Raw genomic sequence first — 22,280 nt, 5'->3', positions numbered from 1 at the left:
AATTGTTGATATAACACACAGGACCTGTGTATTGTTTTGTTGCTCAATTGCCTTACCAGAGTTTACCTGTCATAAAGGATAAATAGAATTCAAGAGCCACAGAGAAAATCCTCTCAAAGGAAGCCACAGCATCACTCAACCCAAGTTTGTACCTGTCATAGAGAACAAAAATAATTCAAGAGCCACAGAGAAATCATTCCTGTCAAAGAAAGCCACAGCATCACTGGTAAATTTTAAAATGTTTGATCATAGGTTGTTCATCCCTAATCTTTAGGGAAACAAATTTATTGAACACATCTACAAAACTGAGGAGAAAATTTGAAGGTACAACAACTCCAGCAAGATCAACTCACTCCAGAATAGAGCTAAGTCTATTTAACATTGCATTCAGGCATCATCAAGAGCAAGAACACCTGGCAGAGGCTTGCCCTCTAGCAGCTCCAAGCTAGCACCGCCACCAGTCGAAATGTGGCTCATCTTGTCGGCAAGCCCCACTTTCTCTACGGCAGCCACTGAATCACCACCACCAATGATGGTTGTGACCCCAGATGCACTCAACTCAGCCAGTTTCTTTGCGATTGCCTGTGCATAGAAGTAATTCATACTTAAATGTCCGAACAAAATAACCTGCAAGCATTGATCTACTTGTTTTACTTACCTCAGTTCCAAGTGCAAACTTCTCAAATTCAAATACCCCCATGGGTCCATTCCATATGATGGTCTTGGTGGTATCCAGGGATTCACTGAATGTCTTGATGGAGTCGGGACCAATATCAAGACCCATCCATCCATCAGGGATGCCAGAAGCCGGTACAACCTGATGGAATGAGAGAAGTGTCAGACTAGAATTTATACAGTATAAAACTAAAATGCCACATAGTTGAAACTATATTCATCAATCCTAACGTTGTCAATGTGAACGTTGAGGTTCACACAACAAAACATACTAAGTAACAACTAAGTAAACCCCACAGTTTCCTGTTAATCTGTGTCACTGTGGCTTCCACTTGGACTCCAAAGGTTTCCAAACACTGACATGGGTACCAGTCACACATTTCCATTTTCCTTGGTCTCTTCCCAAATAAAAGTATGGCCTACCCTACTATAAGAAAGTCTAGAGAAAAAAAGATTTACAAAATGGACTAGATCCACTTAAAACTAATTCAAATGCTGGATTTCTAATCGCTATTAGTTTATTAGTTATCTCCACATACCTAATAAGTGAGTTATGCATCACAAAAATTGCTCAATTTATCCAAAAGGCAGATGGACATACCATGCTATTTGCATCTGCAGCAAACTTGTCAGCTATTAGCACATCAGTCGGTAACAGTAGAGAAACACCTTTAGACTTTGCTTTCTCGAGAAGTGAGGTTGCAAGATCAAGCTTGTCTTCCTCCACAAGAGATGATCCAACCGAGTATCCTTGTGCCTTGTAAAATGTGAATATCATTCCTCCACCTAGAAGGAGGATATCCACCTTACTCAACAGTGATTCTATCACCCCAATTTTGGTTGAAACCTTAGAGCCACCAACAATGGCGGCAAATGGTCTCTTGGGGTTTCCTACAGCTCCAACAAGGTAATCAAGCTCCTGAAAGGAGAAAAAGCTTATCTTCAGTGTTAGGCTAAAACTTGATAAACAACAAATATCCTAGAAAATATATAATCATATAGCACATTTTTCCATGATAAGAGAAAACTGTAATGTCTACTTATTTAGTAGAAACAAAAGCAAGAATGGTCCAATCACAAGTGACATGACAGAATTAGTTACAAACTGTCAAAAAGTGTCTGGAACCTAATGCACACAATTTAAATAATCTTATAGTACATTACACTGTGAAATGAGCAAATACCTTCTGCATCAGAAAGCCAGCAACAGCTGGCTTCAAGAATTTGGCAACTCCCTCAGTGGAAGCATGAGCCCTGTGAGCTGTCCCAAAGGCATCATTGACATAGACGTCAGCCAGAGATGCTAATTTCTTAGCAAACTCTGGGGCATTCTTTTCTTCTTCTCTGTAGAATCTAACATTCTCAAGAAGTAGAACACCTCCATCTGGTAAAGCAGCCACAATCTTCTCAACTTCCTCACCAATACAGTCATCAGCCATCTCAACCTACATAAGTAATTAGATCTCAAAAAAAAATTTAGTCCAAGAGTACTTAAATTTAAAAGGGACTTAGCTAAAAACACAATCATACATACATTAACACCAAGAAGATCAGAGAGCCGTGGCACAAGAGGTTTCAGGCTGTATTTTGGGGTGACACCTTTAGGGCGGCCCTGAAAAGTGATACCATGCCATCAGTTCCATACTGATCTTCTGCCAAAGAAATTGGGTGAAGTCTTTGAAATAAGTAGGAATGGTTCATAGAAGTAAAAGAAGAATGAATCATGCAAACACTGGAGCAGGTCTGTCGTGTCAGGCACATGACCCAACGAGTTCGAAAGCAATCAGATCATTCATGAAATACTGCATGAAATATTTAACCAACATGAACACATGAAAAAGGAAATAAAAATATCAGAAAAAGAAAGCTAACATCATGATAAAAAAGAAGATTTGGTCAAAAAGATAAAATTTGTGAATTTAGTATACAATAAAAGAGTGGCATTAATAAATTTCATCTCACAAGAGCTAATGTAAGAAAACCAGGGATTTTTTCAAGTGAAAAACACATGCATGAGCCTTTTGCACACCACCAAAAAGAAGCATACTCAATCTAACCTCAACAATTAATCAGGATTTTCTGATGCTATATTTTGTTCATTGCATTGGCCAAAAGGACAGCTTGATATACCATGAAATCCAGGAGTGATGTTGTGGGAATCAAATAAGTCGATAAGTGACATCGTTGTCGATGGTAGCATGAAAGGAAATGATAATGACAAACTTTATGCTAAGCTACAGGTGCAGTCACTGGGAAGTTGCTTGAAGGAACAGCTATTCCATATGCATCTCTATCGTGCAAGGTGTCTCAATAAACAACAACTACTAGGACCCAACTTTCCAGATCCTCTCTGTTATAGGACACACCTGCTCATGTCATGTTAACAGCAGTACCAAATGTACACTGTGCATATGGTAGCCACTAAATTAGGCAGTTCTTGTATGCCAATTGCCATGATACAATTTGGATTTACGAGCAACTTCAAAAGAAATGAAAAAAGAAAGATGATGTTGTCATCAATTTATACATGAGTAAGGCAACATTTTTCTTCTTAACCAACATGAACACAAAATAGAAATCTTGATTTTGTTGCTTAGGGATTTATAAAAGAAAATTATATCTCATAAAAGTCATACAGGTATGATACAGGTATATTTTGTTCGTCCTCCTAAAGGATTAAAATTTTTAGAGGCCAATAGCAACTTACACGCTCAGAAACATAAATCTCAAATTAAACAAGAGAATAACAGAAAGAACAAAGCTTTCAGATACTAACGGCAAATCACATTCTTGGAAATGAAACTATCATATTAAACAAGAGAAAAAAATCAGAAAGAGGTATCAAAATTACACAAAGCAGCAGATTATATATATAAAAAAAAGTTATCCCATTAACAAGAGAAAACCAGAAAGGTCCGAACTGCAAGAATCTAACAACAAATCACACACTGAGATATATGCCTTTTTGATTTATTCAGGAGGAAGTTTCCATTCAAATAAAACTAGAACACACAACCACGGAAATTAGCCGAAATCCAAACAATCAACCACCAAAAAAGGGAAATAATAAACTAAGTACGAGATAGACCGGATAAATGATAGCCCTAATAAAAGGCCTAATCGGGGAGCACAAGAGTGGATCAAGGGGTAGAGGACGACCAGATGGCTGCAGAGGATGACCCTGGCGCCGTGCTCCAACAGATACTTTATGGTCGGCACGGCGGCACGGACGCGGGTGTCATCGGTGATCTTCAGGTTGTCATCCAACGGCACGTTGAGATCCACCCGCACGAACACCCTCTTCCCCTTGAGGTCGTCTCCCTTGAGATCACCCACGCTCCTCTTCGTCGCCATTTCTCCACCAAATTAGTCACCGAAAGAACCAAGTAATCGATCCAAGGAGGCGGAGGAGGAGACGAATCGATCGACGGAGGCAAGTGGAGCTCAGTGAAGGGTTTAAAGAGGAGGAGGAGAAGTGCGCGTGCTAACGTGCGCTCTTCGGTCGCGAATATTCTCGTCTTTTATGCGCCTCTGTGGCTTTCGGCGGACCGCCGTGGCTTTGCCCGCTGTATTGGGGCATCCATTCGACGGTCAAGATTTATCGAATGGAGGATCGGACGGCCAACGACTCGCGCGTGATCTCTGCGCTCATGGATTCTCGCCATAAATTTTATGTGTTAAAAGGAACACTCTTTCTTCCCGGAAAACGTACCCTCTCCGCAAACTGCGTTCTGTTTGCAGCAATGTCGAATGGGGCCCGCGTGGCCCCAATATTTCCTCCAACCGTAAGGAAGGTAGCCAACTCGGTGTTCGTAGTGATGGCGAAGTAGGTGAACGGATTCTACAAGACCTCTGGTTATTCAATAAGAATAATTAATATATAATGATAGTAATATAATATCAATATTGAAAAATAATAATCATAATTGGGTGTAGAAATTTCACCAATCAATTCAGGATAACAATGCTCTCCCACATCAAAAACACAAATCCATGGGCTATTTAAGTTGGATTCAACACAAATCATAAAATTCCCTGTTTCTATTGTTCTTGAGAAGCAAAGGGCAAGTTGGTTTCTATTTGGTTTGGTCTCCCAAGAATGAAGATGGACTTATTGTTCCTTTGTAAAGGCTGCACATTACTTTTACAGCTTTATAGATATAATATTTAATGATAATTCAATAAATTAGTAGGATCCTATTTGGTTACTAAAGAGGAGATGTCTTATTTTAGTTGTTATTATTTGGGTGTGATATCTAAAAAAAATGATTTATCATAATTACATCTTTTGTTTCTATAAATTCAATATATGATATTTTCTTCACACAACAAATCAATTCAATTCCAACTGAGATGACTAGTAATTTATAGACAATAATATATCTTCTTGATGTAATGGAAGAATTATAATTTTTTCTAATGGTAGTAAAAAGAAGAATGAAATCATGGTTTTTGGTCCAACAAACAGCTGCAAAAGGCTATCTCCATCTTCTTGTTCTTACAATTAATGTTCTTTTTGTTGATCCCATTGTATATGAGCAAGTAAGTTGGATGGAACAGCATGTAATCCAAGAACAAGTCAAAGAGCTATATGTTTTCCAAGTGCCTGCTTGAGGTCAAAATAAAACCATGGCAAATAATAATCAAAGATCAGTAGGAAATGGAAGGCTGCAGATTCCAAGTCTGTGCTTCCTCTCCCATAAAAGAAGCAAGCTGGAAAGCATGTAGAAGAGAGCATGCCAACCATTATTAACATGAAAGCTTGCAGCTTCTTAGAAACAAGAGACTAAAAGAATCAAGAAACCAAGATTTATCAAGCTGGAAGGAATGTTCACACAAGAGAATTGCTAGTTGGAGGTGGGAGGAAAACAAGAAGTGAAGTGGGTCTCCAGTAGTTCTTCCTAAAACCTGACTTGATTGCCCAAACTTGACTTGACTTTAAAGAAAACCTGTTTTTTTCAGAAGGAAAAAAGGAAAGAAAGTGATCAATGTAGTAGTTTGGACCCATTGTTATAATGTGACTGGTCACTGATCCAACCCTTTTGTTTCTTCTTCAGTGCCTCTTAAATGATTGTGCAGTGGATGTGTGGTCTCAGTTTACTGCTCATGTGTTGATGCTTTGTAGATTGTTGAACAAAGACCTGCACATTTCAGAGATTGAGCCACATGTGAGAGATGGAAACCTGCTGAAGATACCTCCATTTAGCCCTATAAAATCAAAAATATAATTTAAATATATTTATTAGTATTAAATAAAATATATTATTTATTAACTTGAGTTTACATATTTTGGATCATGTGATGTTAGGTCTATCAATTAAATAAGTCAGCTATTCTATTAAAACATATTATGATGAATGATATCAAAACCTATAAGGAGAGCAAATAGAAAAAAACTAGTGTCTCATATGTATCGTTTTAGAGTTTTATTCCATGTTATACAAGAATTTAAAGCGAGGATGTTATATCCCGATTACTCTAATATCGAACTGAAATATAGTATGAATAGACTTAGAATGGCTAAACAAGTCTACTACCATTAATTTGAGTCAATATTTTGAATCATATGATCCTAAAATTATCAAATTAATGAATCAGTTATTCTATTGAGTCTCTTTAGCTGAGCAGTAAAAAACTCAAGAACTTAAGAGTAGGATAAGCACTTGGTTCAATCATACTGCAACAACAATAGCAGAGGAATGGATATGCAGGGAAAAAGAAGAGAAGATAAAAAAGAAGAAATACTATTTCCATATGCTGAGAAGTTTAGCAGGAAGAGTTGGGTTTCTGACTTCACAATCAATCAGCACTCACTTTAAGCTTGTCTGATGGCACAAAAACTTCACCTTTCTTCCCCTACTCCACTTCTTAAGCATCATCATCCATTTCAATAAATTGATTTCCAGGGTCAAATTGCAGGAATTAATTATATGTTTATAATTTAAAAGTCATATCTACTAGTCAAAGCTGGTTTTACACTCAGCCAAAAGCTTATTTGGAATTGCAATTTGTTGATGCAATTTTTATTTTGTGAGGAAAAAGAAATCTATAATTCTCTGCAAGTTGGGTTTGAAGAGAAATGGACATCCCATCCGATACGCGGATGTAAACTTAGACTGGGGACAGTTGTAAAGCGGTGGGCCACCCGATGGACTTCCCTTTCCACCGAGCGTTGCACGGGATCTGCCAACCCATCCGAAGGGACCTCGCCGTCTGATCCTTACCACGTGCACTCCACCTACCCGCCCGGGCCCCTGCGGGTCCCACTGCCCTTCCCGAAGTACCCCTCCCGAGGGGCAACTTCAAGAACTCTTGGCCACGCCGCGCCGAGGCGGTAACCGAACCTTTGTTGCTTGGCGGTGACTGGACACTCCTACTATAAATTGTTTTACCTCGCGCTCCGTCACCTCCCGCATCAACTTTTTCGCCACCGGACGGACGAGGGAAAGAGGCCGACGAGACCGTTCCAAAGACTATCGTCCTCGGATCAACCGATTCCCGGTCAGGTGACGCAATGCTCTCCGTCTCCGCTCAAATCTACGTTTCGATGCCATCGAATGCGCTTTTTTTCCTCGATTTCTTCTCCTTCTTTCTTGCCAGTAATTAGTAGATCGCATGAAGCGCTTAGGTTTACCTCATTGTTGCTCTGTTTCGCTCCCAGCAGTTGATCTTGATTTCTTGGGGATTCTCTTTCTTGGAGCATATGGGTTTTCTCGATATTGCTCGAAGGTTTCACGAAAACTCGAATCGATGCCATTCTTTCTAGTTTTTCTGTTGTATCGTCGATCGAACACGCCGATCTTTACGACAGTTTAAAGCGCCACTATCGATTGGCGATTCGAGCATTGTTCCGGGGGAAGCGACCATAACTGTGTCTTCATCCGTACTCCTATCGGCTTTTTGTTCGCAGAATGCTCCAACTTCTTCTGCTATATTTCCACCCGGGATAATTTTGTTCCCCGAGTACCCCTAACGCGAAAGTTAAGGGCTCGCTTTTGCCTTCTAGGTCCGAAATGCCCGTTTCGTAGTACCCCTTGCATGATGAAACTGTTGGCGTAGCTCTGCTCTCTGAGTCGGGTGACAATATCAAATCCGCCGCCCCACCACGTTGCTTAAAAGAAGCCATCATGACCGAACAAAGTCACTTTTTTTCCTCTGCCACCGGTACCCGCTCACCTACCTTTCTAGTGATTGGGGAACCCATTGGGCCCCGCTGACGGGGCGAATGGCTCATCAACAATTGACTAGGGACCAACCGCCTGCTACGCGTGATCAAAGGCCTGCACTGGACGGCTTAGATGGGGCCATCACAATCAATCTGCATCGTTAAACCTGGATGTGCCTCGGTTTTCAAAAGTTTGTGTTGGTGTGCATGAGAATACATTGGGTGCTTATTTTCAGTAATTTGTTACTTATGTGTATATACGGGAGCCAACACTTGGCAATGGGTTTTAACATTTCAATAGATATTTTCTTGTAATAAGTTCTACATGATTATTTGATTAGAAGGTACCAGATTGCATACCTAAATATGGTTAAATGTCATAGGTTGTCATGCCATCTGACAAGTAACTGAGATCATAATGACAGAAGAGTCACAAGCAACTTCAGACCACGTGGAAGCCGAGCCATCTTCGGAAGTTGATCTATTGGTAATAATCTCCTTCTTGGTGACTTCCATTTGTGTTAAAATTAAAGTGCTACTGAATTATATAGGATTAGAGAACCAATAGATATCTAATTTTACATGCCAAAATCATCACAAATATTTTCATTTTGTTGTAGAATTCAGTACACTCATTGTCTTGAATATTTCCATTTGTTGAAACAAAGAGAATAAGATGTAACATTTCTTTTGTAAATAAATCCCTTACACGAGACAATTATTTAAACCATAATTCACGAGGTTGATCTGATTCCAACATCATATGCACCGTATCAATATCGTCCATGACACCTGATCTCAGTCTATGTCTTGACCATGCGGTTGGTTGCATGTCAGTAGGAAAATGTTAGAATGATTCAAACTCAGCTTGAGTTGGCTGTTTGGTCAATTTAAATCCAATTTCACATCCTCCATGGGGAAAGAAAAGGGTCAAGTTTAATAGATTATTAACTACTATTGGAATTTAAAGTAAATTGCTTAAATGAATTGTATTTGAAAATCCACCATAATTAAGTTAGTATTGTTCTTTAACGACTAAAAGATTTAATACTATCCTGCATCTACAGCCTACTTGTTTAAAATTTTCCTTTGTATGACCCTAAAACCTCGAGGGTCTTATGGGAAACTCTCCTCAATGATGATCGATCTATGTGGTCCACTTCCTAGGATTTGAAGGTGATGCAATAGTGAACTTTTTAAATTTTAGCCACCAAATTAATCGCCAGACATTTACTCCAATCTTGAAACAAAATTTAAAATTTTCAAATATTTATTTGTGGTAATTTTTTTTTGGTATGGTGCAAGATGCAAATAACATAAATGTGTTGAACTATGTTATTTTAGTCCATATTCTCAAACACAAGCATAAATTCATTTTCTGAGTTATATTCTTTTTTCTTTAAAAAAATAGAAATATTCTGAATTATATTCTTGTTTTAGTGGAATATATAAGCCAAAGGGGGTAATCTCTACATCAGTGCTTATTTTGTGTTATTCAAGTGCTTGGCTTATTGGGAAAGGTCTGTTGAAATCACAGTTGTGTAAGGTGGAGCCCTTATGATAAAAAGGAAAGGAAAAATTCCATGAAGAAGTATTTTTGCTCCCTTTATCTTGATATAGTTAAGCAATTAGCAGTTGATGTTAACTCTCCTTGCGTCATTGTTTTCAACAAGTTTTTGCAAAGGCAGTCAAAATCACCAATGTTGGTATAAGTCAATTCTTTTTCCCCTTCTTTTGAGAGCAGTTGAATTTAAGTTTTGTAATCCAATGATTTCTGACAATTTTGGCTCTCCAAGAAATAAAATTTAGAGCATTTCCCCATGATCCATTTGAAATAGGACCAAAAGATCAGACATAAAACTTGAAATATATTAGAACTATCTCGTTATCACAGATAATTGAAGATGGATTGGAGATTTAAAGAGAGTATTGATGCTCGTGTAACGTGAATAACATATGTATATATTATCAAAAGGCTTAAAGAAGAGAATATTGGGAAATCACCATTGGTTTTATGGTGACTTATTTTTAAATTAAGGGGAAAGGTAGGTATTCATGTACCTTTGAACCTTGCAGCAGTTTTGCTATTAAAGAATAGCTGACTTCGTCACTATTAAAATATTAGATATGAAACCAGAAAAGGATTAAATGGACATAACATAGCCTTCGTTATTCATGCAGAAGTCACATCATATGATAAAGAATCCCGCGTAAGTATAGCTTTTCCCCTCCAGCTTTAATATATTTTGAAAGTGAGCATTTATGAGTTTTATCCCAGATTTGACAAGAATGGATTATGATTAATATGCACTTAATTTAGTGCTACTTAATGAAACTTGCAATGGTTACCTTTCTTGATGTCCAGAATATCTCAAGTGCTCTTATTGCATATATCTATAATTTGGTAAATAAAAAGACCTTGTCAAGCAGTTTTAGACTTGCCCGCTACTAAATTTCATGAAAGATGCCAGATACATGACCTGCCTGTTCCTTTTATGATTTGGTCATAGGTAGACAGAGATGGAAAACACATCTTAACTTATGGGGAATCAGACTTACTGCAAAAAGAAGGAAATAGATATGTGGAAGAGGAGGCTTCATTAGATGGAGAATTCAGCAAGTTTGAGGAGTCGATATATGCAAAAGAGAGTTCCCACCTATTTAAACAAATATCGGAAGTGGAAGAGGCCTCAAGTGTTGAAGATCTGAAAACAAGAAATAGAGTGGCAAATGTGAATTTGCTGGTAATGGAGAAGAAAAAAGAATTTGAACTTCAGCTTGAAGAATCTGGGAGAGGACAGGAACTTTCAGAATCTGAAAAATCCTTACCAAAATCAGAATTTCATCTAGCAAATCAGAAGTTAGTGAAAATGAACAGATACTGCGAAGAACATGAACTTTACCAGAAGGCAATGAAAGATGATATTTTAGAAGCACTGACATCAAATGATACAAAGCATAAGAAGCTTCTTGAGGTAAAGGAAGCATTCACGGGGTTGGCAGATGAGCTCAAGAGCTCGAGGAAAAAGATGAAGGAGCTTCAAGAAGGGTTGGTATCATCAGCAAATGAGATGTGTAAACTTGAAGAGTTCAGCAAACATAGTAGTTCACAGGCAGAGCTAGAATCAAAGAGAGCTTTACAGTTTGGGAACATGTTGGAATTAGCACAATTTAAAGCAAAGGAGATTGAAGGTCAGATGGATAATTTACAAAAAGGATTGAAGGGACTCTATGAAAGGATTGCAGAGAATCAGCATGTCAAAGGAGTTCTGCACGCCAATGCAGTAGAGCTTTCAACAATTCAGGAAAAGTTGGAGATTTCAAGGTCAACAGTAGCAGATTTCGAACAGAAACTTGTTTCTAAGGATTCTATCATTCATGAGCTTACCCAAGAATTAAATATACATAAGGCTTCTGAAGAACGGATGAAAACACATGTTCTTGAATTAGAAAATTTACTTGCTGCATCCAAAGAAGAACTCAAAGCAAAGCATGCGAACTTGGAGGAAATTGAACTGAAGCTTCAAGAGAAAATTGGAGCTAGTTTTAAAAACCAAGTACTGTGGCAGAAGGTGACCCTTCAAAGTTTACAGAAGGACTTGTCTGATTTAACCAGGGAAAAGGTGACTCTTCAAAGTACTGTGGCAGACCTTAGCATGAAATTGTCAATGAACGAGGAGCAATGCCGACAATTTGAAGCGAATCTAAATCTGGCTGATCAGAATTTTAACAAGACAGATTCACTTCTTTCACAAGCATTATTGCGTAACAAAGAGCTTGAACAAAATCAGAGATCTTTTGAAGAGCTCCATCATGATATGAAAAAAGTAATGGATGCCACTACCAAGAGAAACCTTGAGCTGGAGAATCTGGTTCAGGCATCAAAGTTAGCTGAAGAGAGCCTAAAAACAAAGCTTAGGCAGAGTGAAATGAGATCATTCTCTGCTGAAAAACGCAATATGGAGCTTAAGCAACAATTTAATACTACAGAGATGAGATGCCTTGAAGCAGAGAGTGAGATAGAGGATCTGAATAATCAAGTGAAAGAGCTCACTACTTTGTTAAGAAAAATAGATGAGGAAAATTCACTATCAAGACTATGCTTTCAGGGATATGAGAACAAGATTGGCCAACTGGAATCTTCGTTGAGCAAGTCTTTTCGAAGGAACACAGAGCTTGAAAAGGAGCTCAACTGTCTTCTTGAAAAGTGTGTAGAGCATGAGGGACAGGCTACTGCAGCACATCAAAGCAATGCTGAGCTGGAAGACAAGGTACAAACATCTCATTCTAAAACTGAGATTGAAAAGTGTGTTAAGCAGGGTACTACAGCACATCAAAGCAATGTTGAGTTAGGAGACAAGGCACAATCATCTCATTTTGAAACTGAGAATGCTGTAACAGGAGCTGATGAATTAGAGCAACTGCTGGAAACTGCTAATTATCGAATACAGGAGCTGGAACAGCTACTGGCAACTATGGAGGCAAAATATAGAGACACAGAAACAGAATTAAAACAATATAGCAGCAAGGTATCTGCGCTTTTTGCTGAAATTGAAGCATACCAGGCAAGATCAGAAAGTCTTGAATCTGTGCTGCAAGCTGCAAATGAAAAAGAGAGCGAGTTGACTGATGCCTTGGATGCCACAATTAAAGACCGAAAAAAACTTGAAGACTTATCCAATATTCAGGCAAAGAGTCTTTCTGAAGCTGAGAATCTTATCCAGATATTGCAAAATAAATTGAAATCTCTTGGAGCAAAGTTGGAAAGTGCTGAGGAACAACTTCAGGCCTCAAGTCTTCGAGAGAAAGAGCTAGTTGAGAAGCTTAGATCTACTGGAGAACAGTTAAAGCATGATGGAAAGGCTGTAGAAGATATTAATACCAGAAACCTGGAGATGAATTCACTGAATGAATCTTTAGACAAGGATACCGGGTTCAAATTCAAAGAAGCAACACTGAGATTTAATCAAAAGGAGTCTGAATTTAAGGAATTGCATGAAAAGTTAAAGTTTCTGGAAGAACAAAAGACATTATACAAAGATCACGCCCTCGAATCTAATGAAGAAGTTGCTTCACTAAAGGCAGAGTTGGAAGCAAATGCAATGAAATTGGTATCCCTTGATAACAAAGTCGAGGAGCTTAACCAAAAAGTTTTAGAATCTGATCTGAGAGCTGAACAAATATCTTTGGAAAATGAACTGATGGCTGTGACGAATTCAAAGCTTAGGTTAGAGTTGGCAGCCTGTCAACTCCAACTTAATCAGCTTAATCAGTTGTTGAACACCAATCATGCAGAGATGGAGGCAACTTCTGAACAACTCGCCTCTCATGTGAAAACCATCTCAAAGTTAACAGATGAAAATTCAACATATTTGGAACTCCAATCTGCCACTGAATATCGTCTTAGAGAAACCGAAGTCCAACTGCATGAAACTATAGAGAAATTCAAACAGAAAGATTCTGAAGTTAGAGATTTGATTGAGAAGCTGCTTGCTCTTGAAACACAATTGAGAAGTCATGACGAACAGGCTAGTGAATTAGCTGCCATTGCATCAAGCCGGAAGGACAAGCTGGAAGACACTCTTTTAAAATTACAGAACTTGGAAGCATTTGTTGAACATCTGAAAATAAGCTCAGAAATATCCAAACTTGAGAATGAAGATTTAATGGGAGAAAATTTAACCATGTCTCAGGAGTTGGCAATATATAAGACAAAGATAAACGAGTTAAAAATTGTATTTAATGCTGTTGTTGCAGAGAAACAAGTTACATCCATTCAGCTTCATGATTCTCGGAAAGAAATGAAGGTTCTCATGCAGCAGATTAACTCTGATAAAGAGAAACACCAACTGCAGGTTATTGGTTATATATTGTCCATTTTTAAGTAGATAACTACCATGCTACACAACAAATCATTTGTAAAATTTATATAATTACTTTCACATGTTACTTTTGATTTTTAAAGGACCAGACAAACTATTTCTCATCTAAAAGAGGATATGCTGCAACAGATAACTGCTGCCAAGGAGGAGTATAACAAGCTTACTGAATCGTACCAAAAGACAAAAAAAGAACTTGAAGCAATTATAATCCAGCTCGAAGAACAATTAAGTGAACAGAAGACCAAGGAAATCTCTCTCTGTGCTGACATGAAGATTCTTAAAGCAGAGTTAGCTGATAAATCTCTGATGCAAGAACAAATTTCAGAACTTGAAAGCAAGCTATTATTTGCCCAAAAAAGTTACATGGAAGAGGTAGTTTTAGTTCAATGTTTTTCCTCAAAAGATGCAGGTGTCTAGCAAACAAAAGTTGCTTGATGTGCATTATTGATTTCTTTATCTCAGATTGAAGGCATGCGGTCAACAGTTGTGGAGAAGGATGTTATACTAATTCCTAAACTAGAGGAGCACACATGCATAATTGAAGAGAGAGATACATTAATTCAACAGCTAAAGAAAGTTCAGAGTGATCTAGACATAGCACATAGGACCATAAAAGAGCAGGTAATCTTCACGACTACTGCCAAACTGATCATCTGCTTTTCTCCATCATAAGATTCACAACCACATAGATAGCTAGTTATTATTTATTTATTTGAGAGAATAGTCATTGTTTGACATTACTCCTGGCATTTTTTTTTATATTTATAACAGTATTCCCCTTTATTATGCTCTCTTATTATGTGGGTTGTGGTGTGCAAACTACAAATTATGGAATCTGAGATACGAGTTGTATTGTTGTGGAAGGATAATTTTTTTAATAAGTTCAAGAATCTCCATTTGGATACTGGATAAATTGTTATAATGATTAGAGCATAAAACTTTTTTATACTTAAACAAAATAAAATCAAATTCTAATGATTGGCTGAGACAAGTTCCATCCAAATTACACATGTTCGATCTAAGGTGAAGAAAGATCCATGTTTCAGTTAGGATTCAAGTGTTTTATAGACAGCAGTTTGATTTATAAGGAAAATTCCTCTTATCAAATGCCTCAAAGTGGCTAGATTGGAAGTAGCACAACCTATGCTGGGAGAGAATGTGTAATAGTGTCATTGAAGGATAAATATGAATTCAAACCATTGTGCCAGTTATTTAATAGTTGAAGAACAACGTGGTCAGTGGTGTAGCAGATTAAGATAACTGAAAACACAGTATAACAGATGCAGATTTGAGATGGTAGGAGTAAAATACAAAAGTTATCATGTGTATTGTAGCATGAAAATGGCAGAAGTTGGAGAAATTTTGCAGCCTGTCTGGAACTTTATTTGATGATCAATTGCAACAAGTAAAAGATGCGAGAGAAGAGTCCTCTGGAGTGCATCCTATGATTTTCCTTGACTGCCTAGATATCGTCATCCATCTCATCATTATCCTACTTGAAAATACAGAAAATACATAAAGTTCACTGACAACAAGACATAAGCTATGGTGTTCATTCATCTGGCTTTCTTATTTTACCAAGAAAAACAGTAAGAGTGATAATTTCATGTGTCAAATATTGACAATGTGTAGAAATAGATTGACCTACATTAGTAATTCCTGCTTTGTTCAAGTATAGAGAGAGGTCAGACAATAGCCCCTCATGTGTTACGATAGCCATCCCCATGTACTACAATAGTCACCTTCAGTCATAATGAATCCTTGCAGAATAGTTTAGGATTACTTTGCCAAGACAGTGTTGATATTTGCAACCATCTCCAGCTCGTCGCAATAAAAATATATAAACCGACCTATTCTGAGTTTCAAAAGTTTAACAATTGGTGGGTCACAGCAGAATAGGCATCAAGAACAAGTGTGCACAAGCAGAGAAGCATCCCAAAAGAATAATGATGTAAGAAATAATGGAAAGAGCACACAAGATTTACATACTTGGCTTGTAGTCTATGTCTACAGAAGATGACAAATCATTTTTCTTTATATGAAAATAAAAAAAAAATATTTACAATCTTTGGTTTACCCAGAATTCCATCCTAAGCACCATTTGTGAAAGCTCATGATGCTTGTAGTAAGAGAAAAACCTGAGAGGAAAACTCTCTCTGATCACCTTTGCAAGATCTTATCTGTGTTAGAAACCCATTTGCTTAGTCATTAGAACCATAGGTCCTTCTTATCTTGTTATATTCGCTTTTCCAATGTTAATATGCACAAGCTTTTAATATGATTGCTCATGTAAGCAAATTTATTCCAATGATCTTGCAGTTTCAGAACAAAACAGCAGAAGGTGAATTGCAGAATGAAATAGAAGCAAAATCAAGAGATCTTGGACTGGGAACCTCAATAACCATGTATGGGAGGAACATCAAAGAGAACAATGACAACCACATGAATCAAGCTCTAGAAACAAAATCTCTAAATCTAGCTACACAAATTGATGAAGAGGCTTCCGGAGCCATGGCACTCAAGTTCATCTTAGGAGTAGCTCTAGTGTCAATGTTCATTGGGATAATTCTTGGAAAGAGGTATTAACTTGATCGCTCGAGTCCCTTGTGTTTAAACATAACAAAATTTTGATTTTTTTTTAAGATGGGAGGGAAAAAAGAGAAAATTTGACCGATGGATGGAGCAATGTCTTGTTGAATTTTCTTATAAAAATTAGATTTGTGTGGTCACTGGCTTTGGCCATTGTACAGCAGTTGATGAGCATTGCTAGTTAAGCAAAGTGCAAAATATTCAGATTGGCTTAGGGTCTTATTTGTTTTTTGTTTGTTTTTGGTATTGATCCTACCCTTTTGTTTGCAATGGAGGATTGCATGAAACTTGGTTTTGCTGTCTTTGAACATGTAATTACATTTTGAGTAATTGCTCGTCAAAAATGCATTCTCCTATTTGTTAATCTTTTTGAAAGAAGTCCACTAGTGGTCTAGCAGTAGCTGTTGTGTCTCGAGGATTGCTGTTTGGGACTATTCTGTAGTAGGCTCTGCAAGAAATAGCTTCCCTTCAGAAACGTCAACTTTTCCTTCTGCAGTGCAGGGGACAACATGAAGATAGTTTTCCAAATATACCAGTATGTTACTTTTTAATTATATTCTCCTAATTTTCTAGGTTTTGAGTCAACCCAGTAATGTTCCATTATAGCTTTTGGCAGATACTGCTCTTGCAAATTGAGTCAACCCAGTATCTGCCCTTGCAAATTGTGAGATCTTCTTGCTGCATGCATCACTTTCGCATATGAGTTTGTGTATGTCTCCATGTTTAGTTATTGGGGTCAAGCATATGAACTACAGAAACGTACATGTATAACAACCTAAAAAGGGAGAAGAAAAGAAGAAAGAAGGTGACTTCCATAGCATCATTACAAAAAACTATATCGATCCTTGAAAAGGATGACAAAATTAAAGTAATAACGTCAAAATCATTTTATAAGCGGATAATTTTTCATACTGTGTTTTGTGCTGTACTCAGGCCATTATTCTTATTTTGCTTTTATGATTACATACACGAGATTTTACTGAAATATCTCTTATACATTTTATTTAGTAAAATTTATATATTCATTTTAAATTACAAAATTAAAAATAAATACAATTATCATATAATTTGTGTCGGTTCAAAAAGTATCAGAAAAATTTAAAACATATAAAAAAATATACTAAATTATTTTTGCCTCTTTTCCTTTTCCTCCTCTCGGCTTTTACGCGGTTGCATATTAGTTTTCTTAAATAAAATTAGTCTTCTTTGAAGAAGAATAACCACATGTCTGACGTCTAAACCGTTGTATTCTATTTAAACGGTCACAATTCAGGTTCTTACCATTTATTTGTGCAACTAATTACATAATTAGATCTCTTTAATATCCCGATCTCCAAACTTAAAAATTTTATATTGGAATTCCTATGTTTACAAAAGTAAAATATCTAGCTCCATTTATCATAACGTCATTAATTTTATTGATGGAAGTACAAAAATAATAAGCAATAAAGTAATTTTAATATCTCAATTATATTTTCGATGGTGGTAGACGACGGTGTCGCTAGGGGTCACAAGTGGCTGTTGGGGATGAGGAGAGAAACTGACAACGGGAGGTGAGGTGATGACGCAGATGTAGACCCTTTGTATCTACGTCAGTGTCGCTCGGTGACTACATTGGCTTCGACGCAGATGTAGAGTAGCTAGAGGATCGCTCGACATCTGCATCTGCACCGACGTAGATGCAGAGCAATGTCGTTTTACATTTGCGTTAAGGCCGATGTAGATGTTGAGCGACCCTTTCATTGCTCTACATCTGCATCGGCGTTGATGCAGATGTTGAGTGACCCTTTCGTCATTTTGCATCTACATTGGCATCGATGCGAATGTAAAGTGACCCTTTCATTGCTCTGCATCTGCGTTGGTATCACTCGGTAACTACATTAGTGTCGATGCAAATGTGGTGAAAGGGTCATCTAGTATCTACATCAGCACTAACGTAGATGCAGAGCGACATCGCTCTTTCCCGCATCGTTGTCAGTGTTGACACAAATGCAGAGCGATGAAAGGGCCACTCAGCATATGCATTTGTATCGACGTTGATGTAGATACCGAGCAACTTTTTTGTCCATTTGCATTTGTGTTGGTGTCGATGCAGATGCAGGGCATTGGCATGCACATTATCTCCTCACTTCTCATCACCTCTCTCCCTCATCAATCATGATAGTCGACCACTACTTCTAACGATACGAACGTTGATCACAATCAAAAACATAATTTAAATATTAAAATTATCTTTTTATCCATCAAAAATGCTTTCGTAATCATAACGATTCTAATATAAAATTTTTATATAAAATTTTTAAGGTGTAACTATACCATCTGTAATTTCCTCAACGACCATTAAAAAAAAAAAAAAGGCTTTGCTCTCCCGGGCGTTATCTTAGTGTTGGGGCTTACGGTTTCACCTGACCGTCTTTCTCTCACCACTGTTGTCGATCTCTCTGCGTCGTTTACCGTCTTTCTTGCGGTTCGATTTAGGGAAGGCCTGGGCGATGGGGGAGGACGGCTCGCATTAAAGCTCTTGGCGTGAGGGAAGAACGAGTGGAAGCCTGCAAGAGCTTGGGGTGGAAGTTCCCTACGAAGATCCAAGTCGAGGCGATTCTCTATTCCCCTGAAGTTAGCAGGTTCACTGTGGCTTTCTTTTCTCTAACTCAAGCCCTTAATTGGTTTTGGCTTTGTTGAAATCTGTTCCGCTGCACAGAAAATTGCGAGTCTTGATAGTATCTTTGTTCAAGGAACTTTTTTCACCTGATTTCTCTCTTCGTTATGATCTGCAGGACCTTCAAATGTCTCAATTTTGTTTGTCAGATGACTGAATGGGAGATTCATACGGATAACTGAAAGGACTTTATGTTGGTTGGTAGGGAAAGATTTTTTCGGACCGGCACAAACAGGTTTAGGGAAGATATAGGATCTTTTGAGCATAAGAATCTTCCAATTGATCTTTATCTACAAGTCCTTTGCAATTTAAGTTTCTTGATTGAGTTTGCTAGAGCTGATCTATTATCTACATAAATGTTGATTATTAAACTATTTAAAGAAAATTGTAGGTATGTTTATTTGCAACAAATCAATAACTTTTTAGTAGCCCTTAATGTCCCTCGTCTTTAAACCAAGGATTAAAATTTCGTACCGTGCCAAAGTTTTGAGCTTCTCTCGGTACAGTACAGTACTATGTACCGGGCAGTACGCTAGGGCGTACTGAGCGGTATGTCAGGGCGTACCGAGCGGTACACCTAATTTAGGCATAAAATCCTCCAAAAATATCTATAAAAAAAAAAAAATTATGATAAATTTTTTAAGTTAGAAATAAATATAGTAATAGTATAAATTTAGCAAAACAAATGTAAATTAGGTAAGAATAGTATCACATATCTTTTTCGAACTTTGAGTAATAGCCATGTGCTAGGTTCGTATTTCGGTCCGTTACGGATTGCTTTTATGTAAATATTGAAATATCTATAGAAAAATCATTTGAATTGTCAATTAACAAATCGTTGTTTTGTAGAGTTTAAGAGAGTGTAAATGTGAGAAAAAATGAGTTTGAGGTAGTTTAAGAGAGTGCGAGAGTGAAATAGAGTGTAATAGGAGAGAAGATGAGTTTAAAAACCCATGAGAAAGGGCTCTAACGGTCATTTTGACCATTGGAGCATTGTTACAGATCGGTAACGATCAAAATCGACTGTTATCATCCAATATACCCCCATATCATCCGATACGGGACGATATTGAGCGTTCCGCTTGGTACCGAGCCGTCCGCATATCGGTATGCTGTCGGACCGGTACGTACCGTCCGTCGAAATTAAAAACCCTACTTAAACCTTTTTTTTTCCATTAATACTTTTTTATTTTATTTTGTTTTTTCACCCTGCTAGGTGGTTTGTTCGAGCACATTGTTTTGAGTAACATCATATCATCATAATATGGCCTTTATGATGATGATTTTGGAGGAACTTATTGGACTAGCAATTTTGGTCTTATTTATCTTGTGCTTATGTGAACTAACTTGGTCTCAAGTAAATTCCTTGGCCTGTAAGCCAATAGTTCATGCCATGCTGATGCCCTCTCTAAGAGTTGCCCTTAAGATATATATTCTGCCCAAATTTGGATTATTTTATAAGGCGCTTGGTTAATTTCTCATATTAAACCACAAACAAAGTTGAGTTACTCATTTAGAGGAGAATTTAGATTATAAAGATTTAGTATATTTGAGCCTCTTATACTATTAATGTTAAAAGTCTATTTTGGATGATATGCTACAATCGGGTAGGTGCTTTTGTTGAGATCTTTGTCCAGGTTATATGCATCTGCTATATCTGCAAACAATATGCAGCTTGGACATTATCTTTTTAGTGATGTTCGTTACCTATATGGCATAAAAACTATTTTCAAAATGTAATTTTAAGTTAAAGATTATTAGGAGCAAAGATTTTGCCTTGAAATATTTATTGGTCTCATGTTTGTTTATTGGGCCATTGTTTGGTACTTCTCATAATTTAATTGGCGAAGAATATTTTTGTGCTTTAAATAATTCTTTATTTTCTAAGCAACTATTTTAGAGAAAAATTCTCAGCCTTGGACTGATCTGGTAGTTTTTTCACTCAAATAGTGTCATAATCTGAACTGAGTGATGTAACGCATGATTATGTTCATTGACCGGGCAGAATTGCATGTATTGACAATCTGGGCTAGTGAATCAGCACCAGGTGGATGTTATGTACAGAGAGTATTTCATCGGTTGGCACCACTACCTTGACATGAGCTATCGCATGTGTGACTTGTGAAAGCATCGATATAACTACAATACCTTTATTTTGCAGGAAGAAAACTACCAGGGTACTGTAGTCAGTGAATGAAACTGAAGTGGGACATGGATTGGATGCCAAGATGATTGCTCTGATGGTATTAAACTTGCATCTTTTTCTGATTTTTATATTTTTAGTAGCCTTCTCCCAAATGCCCTCTTTCTGTTAAATAGAAAATCAAGGAAAGCAATAGCAGCAAAAAAGAGGAAAAATGTAGAAGACGAAGAAGTTGAGTATGGTGTGATCCGTAAGAGGGTAAAAGGACCAAGAGATTGAAATGGCAATAACATGCAGAAGCTGAGGAGCATGATACAAAGAAAAATATGAGCTGATCAAAGAGCTTGACCATTTTTCTTTTTTTTTGTGTTAATTTTCTTTTCAAAGCTGGTCTTATGATTCTGATGACCATATCTACTGAAGTTTTTAATGTTTAATCTCTCCAAAGAGAACCTTGTATACGTTTAACTGTATATGGAGCAGTGATTATTTTGGGATCGACTATTACATGGAAAGATGCAAATTTGGATTTTCTTGGGTAAATATTTAAAGATCGGTTGGCTCTCCGTGGGATTGTGTATTTCCTATTTGTTAACTTGCGCCAGAGAAGTTGCCATCTGGTCATATGCATCATGATACTATGTGGGATAAGTTGCTGATATTTACTGTGAGAAATTTAGTGTTTGGTAAGTATAAATTAGGAATTATAGGAGATAAACATTTACCTGCAATCTTTGTTCCCATTGCACAGTTTTTTTTAGAAGTTTTTGGTTGGGACTTGTCAAGCAAATGGAGTTTGAAGAGATGAAGAAGATTATTAGTTTGATGATTGCTGGAATCCATTCTTGTGTTGATGAGAAAAATGACATGTATTGGATTTAAATAGGTCACATTTTCTACAACTTCAGAGACTTGTACATTTTGTTAGGCACACTCAGATCCATATCTCATGTTTGCTTGATCAGATACCCAAACAGGACTTCCTGCCCAATTGTTGTGAGTCCATTGTGGATGCTTCTGCCCTAACTTGTGCTGTTTGGATCAACTTCTTTGATCTGGTGGATCAAAATTATCAGCATTAGATGTCAGGACAGATTGGGAATGTGGATAAATGTTCTGAAAATTAAAACCAGAAACAAACAAAGATAATTATATTTTTGAATGACA

General features: G+C 37.3%; 2 protein-coding genes and 1 long non-coding RNA gene across 6 annotated transcripts; 2 read left to right on the top strand and 1 right to left on the bottom strand.

Annotated features, from left to right (window-relative positions):
• Positions 1 to 202: 202 nt before the first annotated feature.
• LOC135644670 (phosphoglycerate kinase 3, cytosolic) lies at positions 203 to 4,192 on the bottom strand. The gene is made up of 6 exons (XM_065162449.1): positions 3,835 to 4,192; positions 2,210 to 2,287; positions 1,860 to 2,120; positions 1,277 to 1,594; positions 659 to 817; positions 203 to 582 (listed from the first exon to the last, which is right to left on the bottom strand). Exons 1-6 carry the CDS (start codon positions 4,027 to 4,029, stop codon positions 388 to 390), a joined length of 1,206 nt encoding a protein of 401 aa, XP_065018521.1. The 5' UTR covers positions 4,030 to 4,192; the 3' UTR covers positions 203 to 387.
• Positions 4,193 to 7,055: 2,863 nt separating this feature from the next.
• LOC135645306 (uncharacterized) lies at positions 7,056 to 16,522 on the top strand. Of its 2 annotated transcripts, none has more exons than XM_065163574.1 (6): positions 7,056 to 7,181; positions 8,224 to 8,327; positions 10,351 to 13,695; positions 13,852 to 14,094; positions 14,185 to 14,343; positions 16,042 to 16,522. In XM_065163574.1, exons 2-6 carry the CDS (start codon positions 8,259 to 8,261, stop codon positions 16,306 to 16,308), a joined length of 4,083 nt encoding a protein of 1,360 aa, XP_065019646.1. In that variant the 5' UTR covers positions 7,056 to 7,181; positions 8,224 to 8,258; the 3' UTR covers positions 16,309 to 16,522. The 2 variants fall into 2 exon arrangements, with proteins under 2 accessions (XP_065019646.1, XP_065019647.1); XM_065163575.1 differs by having other exon boundaries at positions 7,057 to 7,181; positions 10,355 to 13,695.
• A 2,153-nt stretch (positions 16,523 to 18,675) lies between these two features.
• Positions 18,676 to 21,620, top strand: LOC135645371 (uncharacterized). 3 transcript variants are annotated; one of them, XR_010498752.1, is made up of 5 exons: positions 18,676 to 18,935; positions 19,089 to 19,205; positions 20,976 to 21,048; positions 21,132 to 21,213; positions 21,290 to 21,620. It is a non-coding gene; the product is annotated as an uncharacterized LOC135645371 (long non-coding RNA). The 3 variants fall into 3 exon arrangements; XR_010498754.1 differs by lacking the exon at positions 20,976 to 21,048; XR_010498753.1 differs by lacking the exons at positions 19,089 to 19,205; positions 20,976 to 21,048 and having other exon boundaries at positions 18,681 to 18,935.
• The last annotated feature ends 660 nt before the right edge of the window (positions 21,621 to 22,280 follow it).

This window comes from Musa acuminata, chromosome BXJ3-8 (genome assembly GCF_036884655.1).
Source record: "Musa acuminata AAA Group cultivar baxijiao chromosome BXJ3-8, Cavendish_Baxijiao_AAA, whole genome shotgun sequence".
In the NCBI taxonomy this organism is placed as follows: Eukaryota; Viridiplantae; Streptophyta; class Magnoliopsida; order Zingiberales; family Musaceae; genus Musa; species Musa acuminata.
Note: the sequence above shows the minus strand (reverse complement) of the source record. Positions and strands in the feature narration are given on the sequence as shown.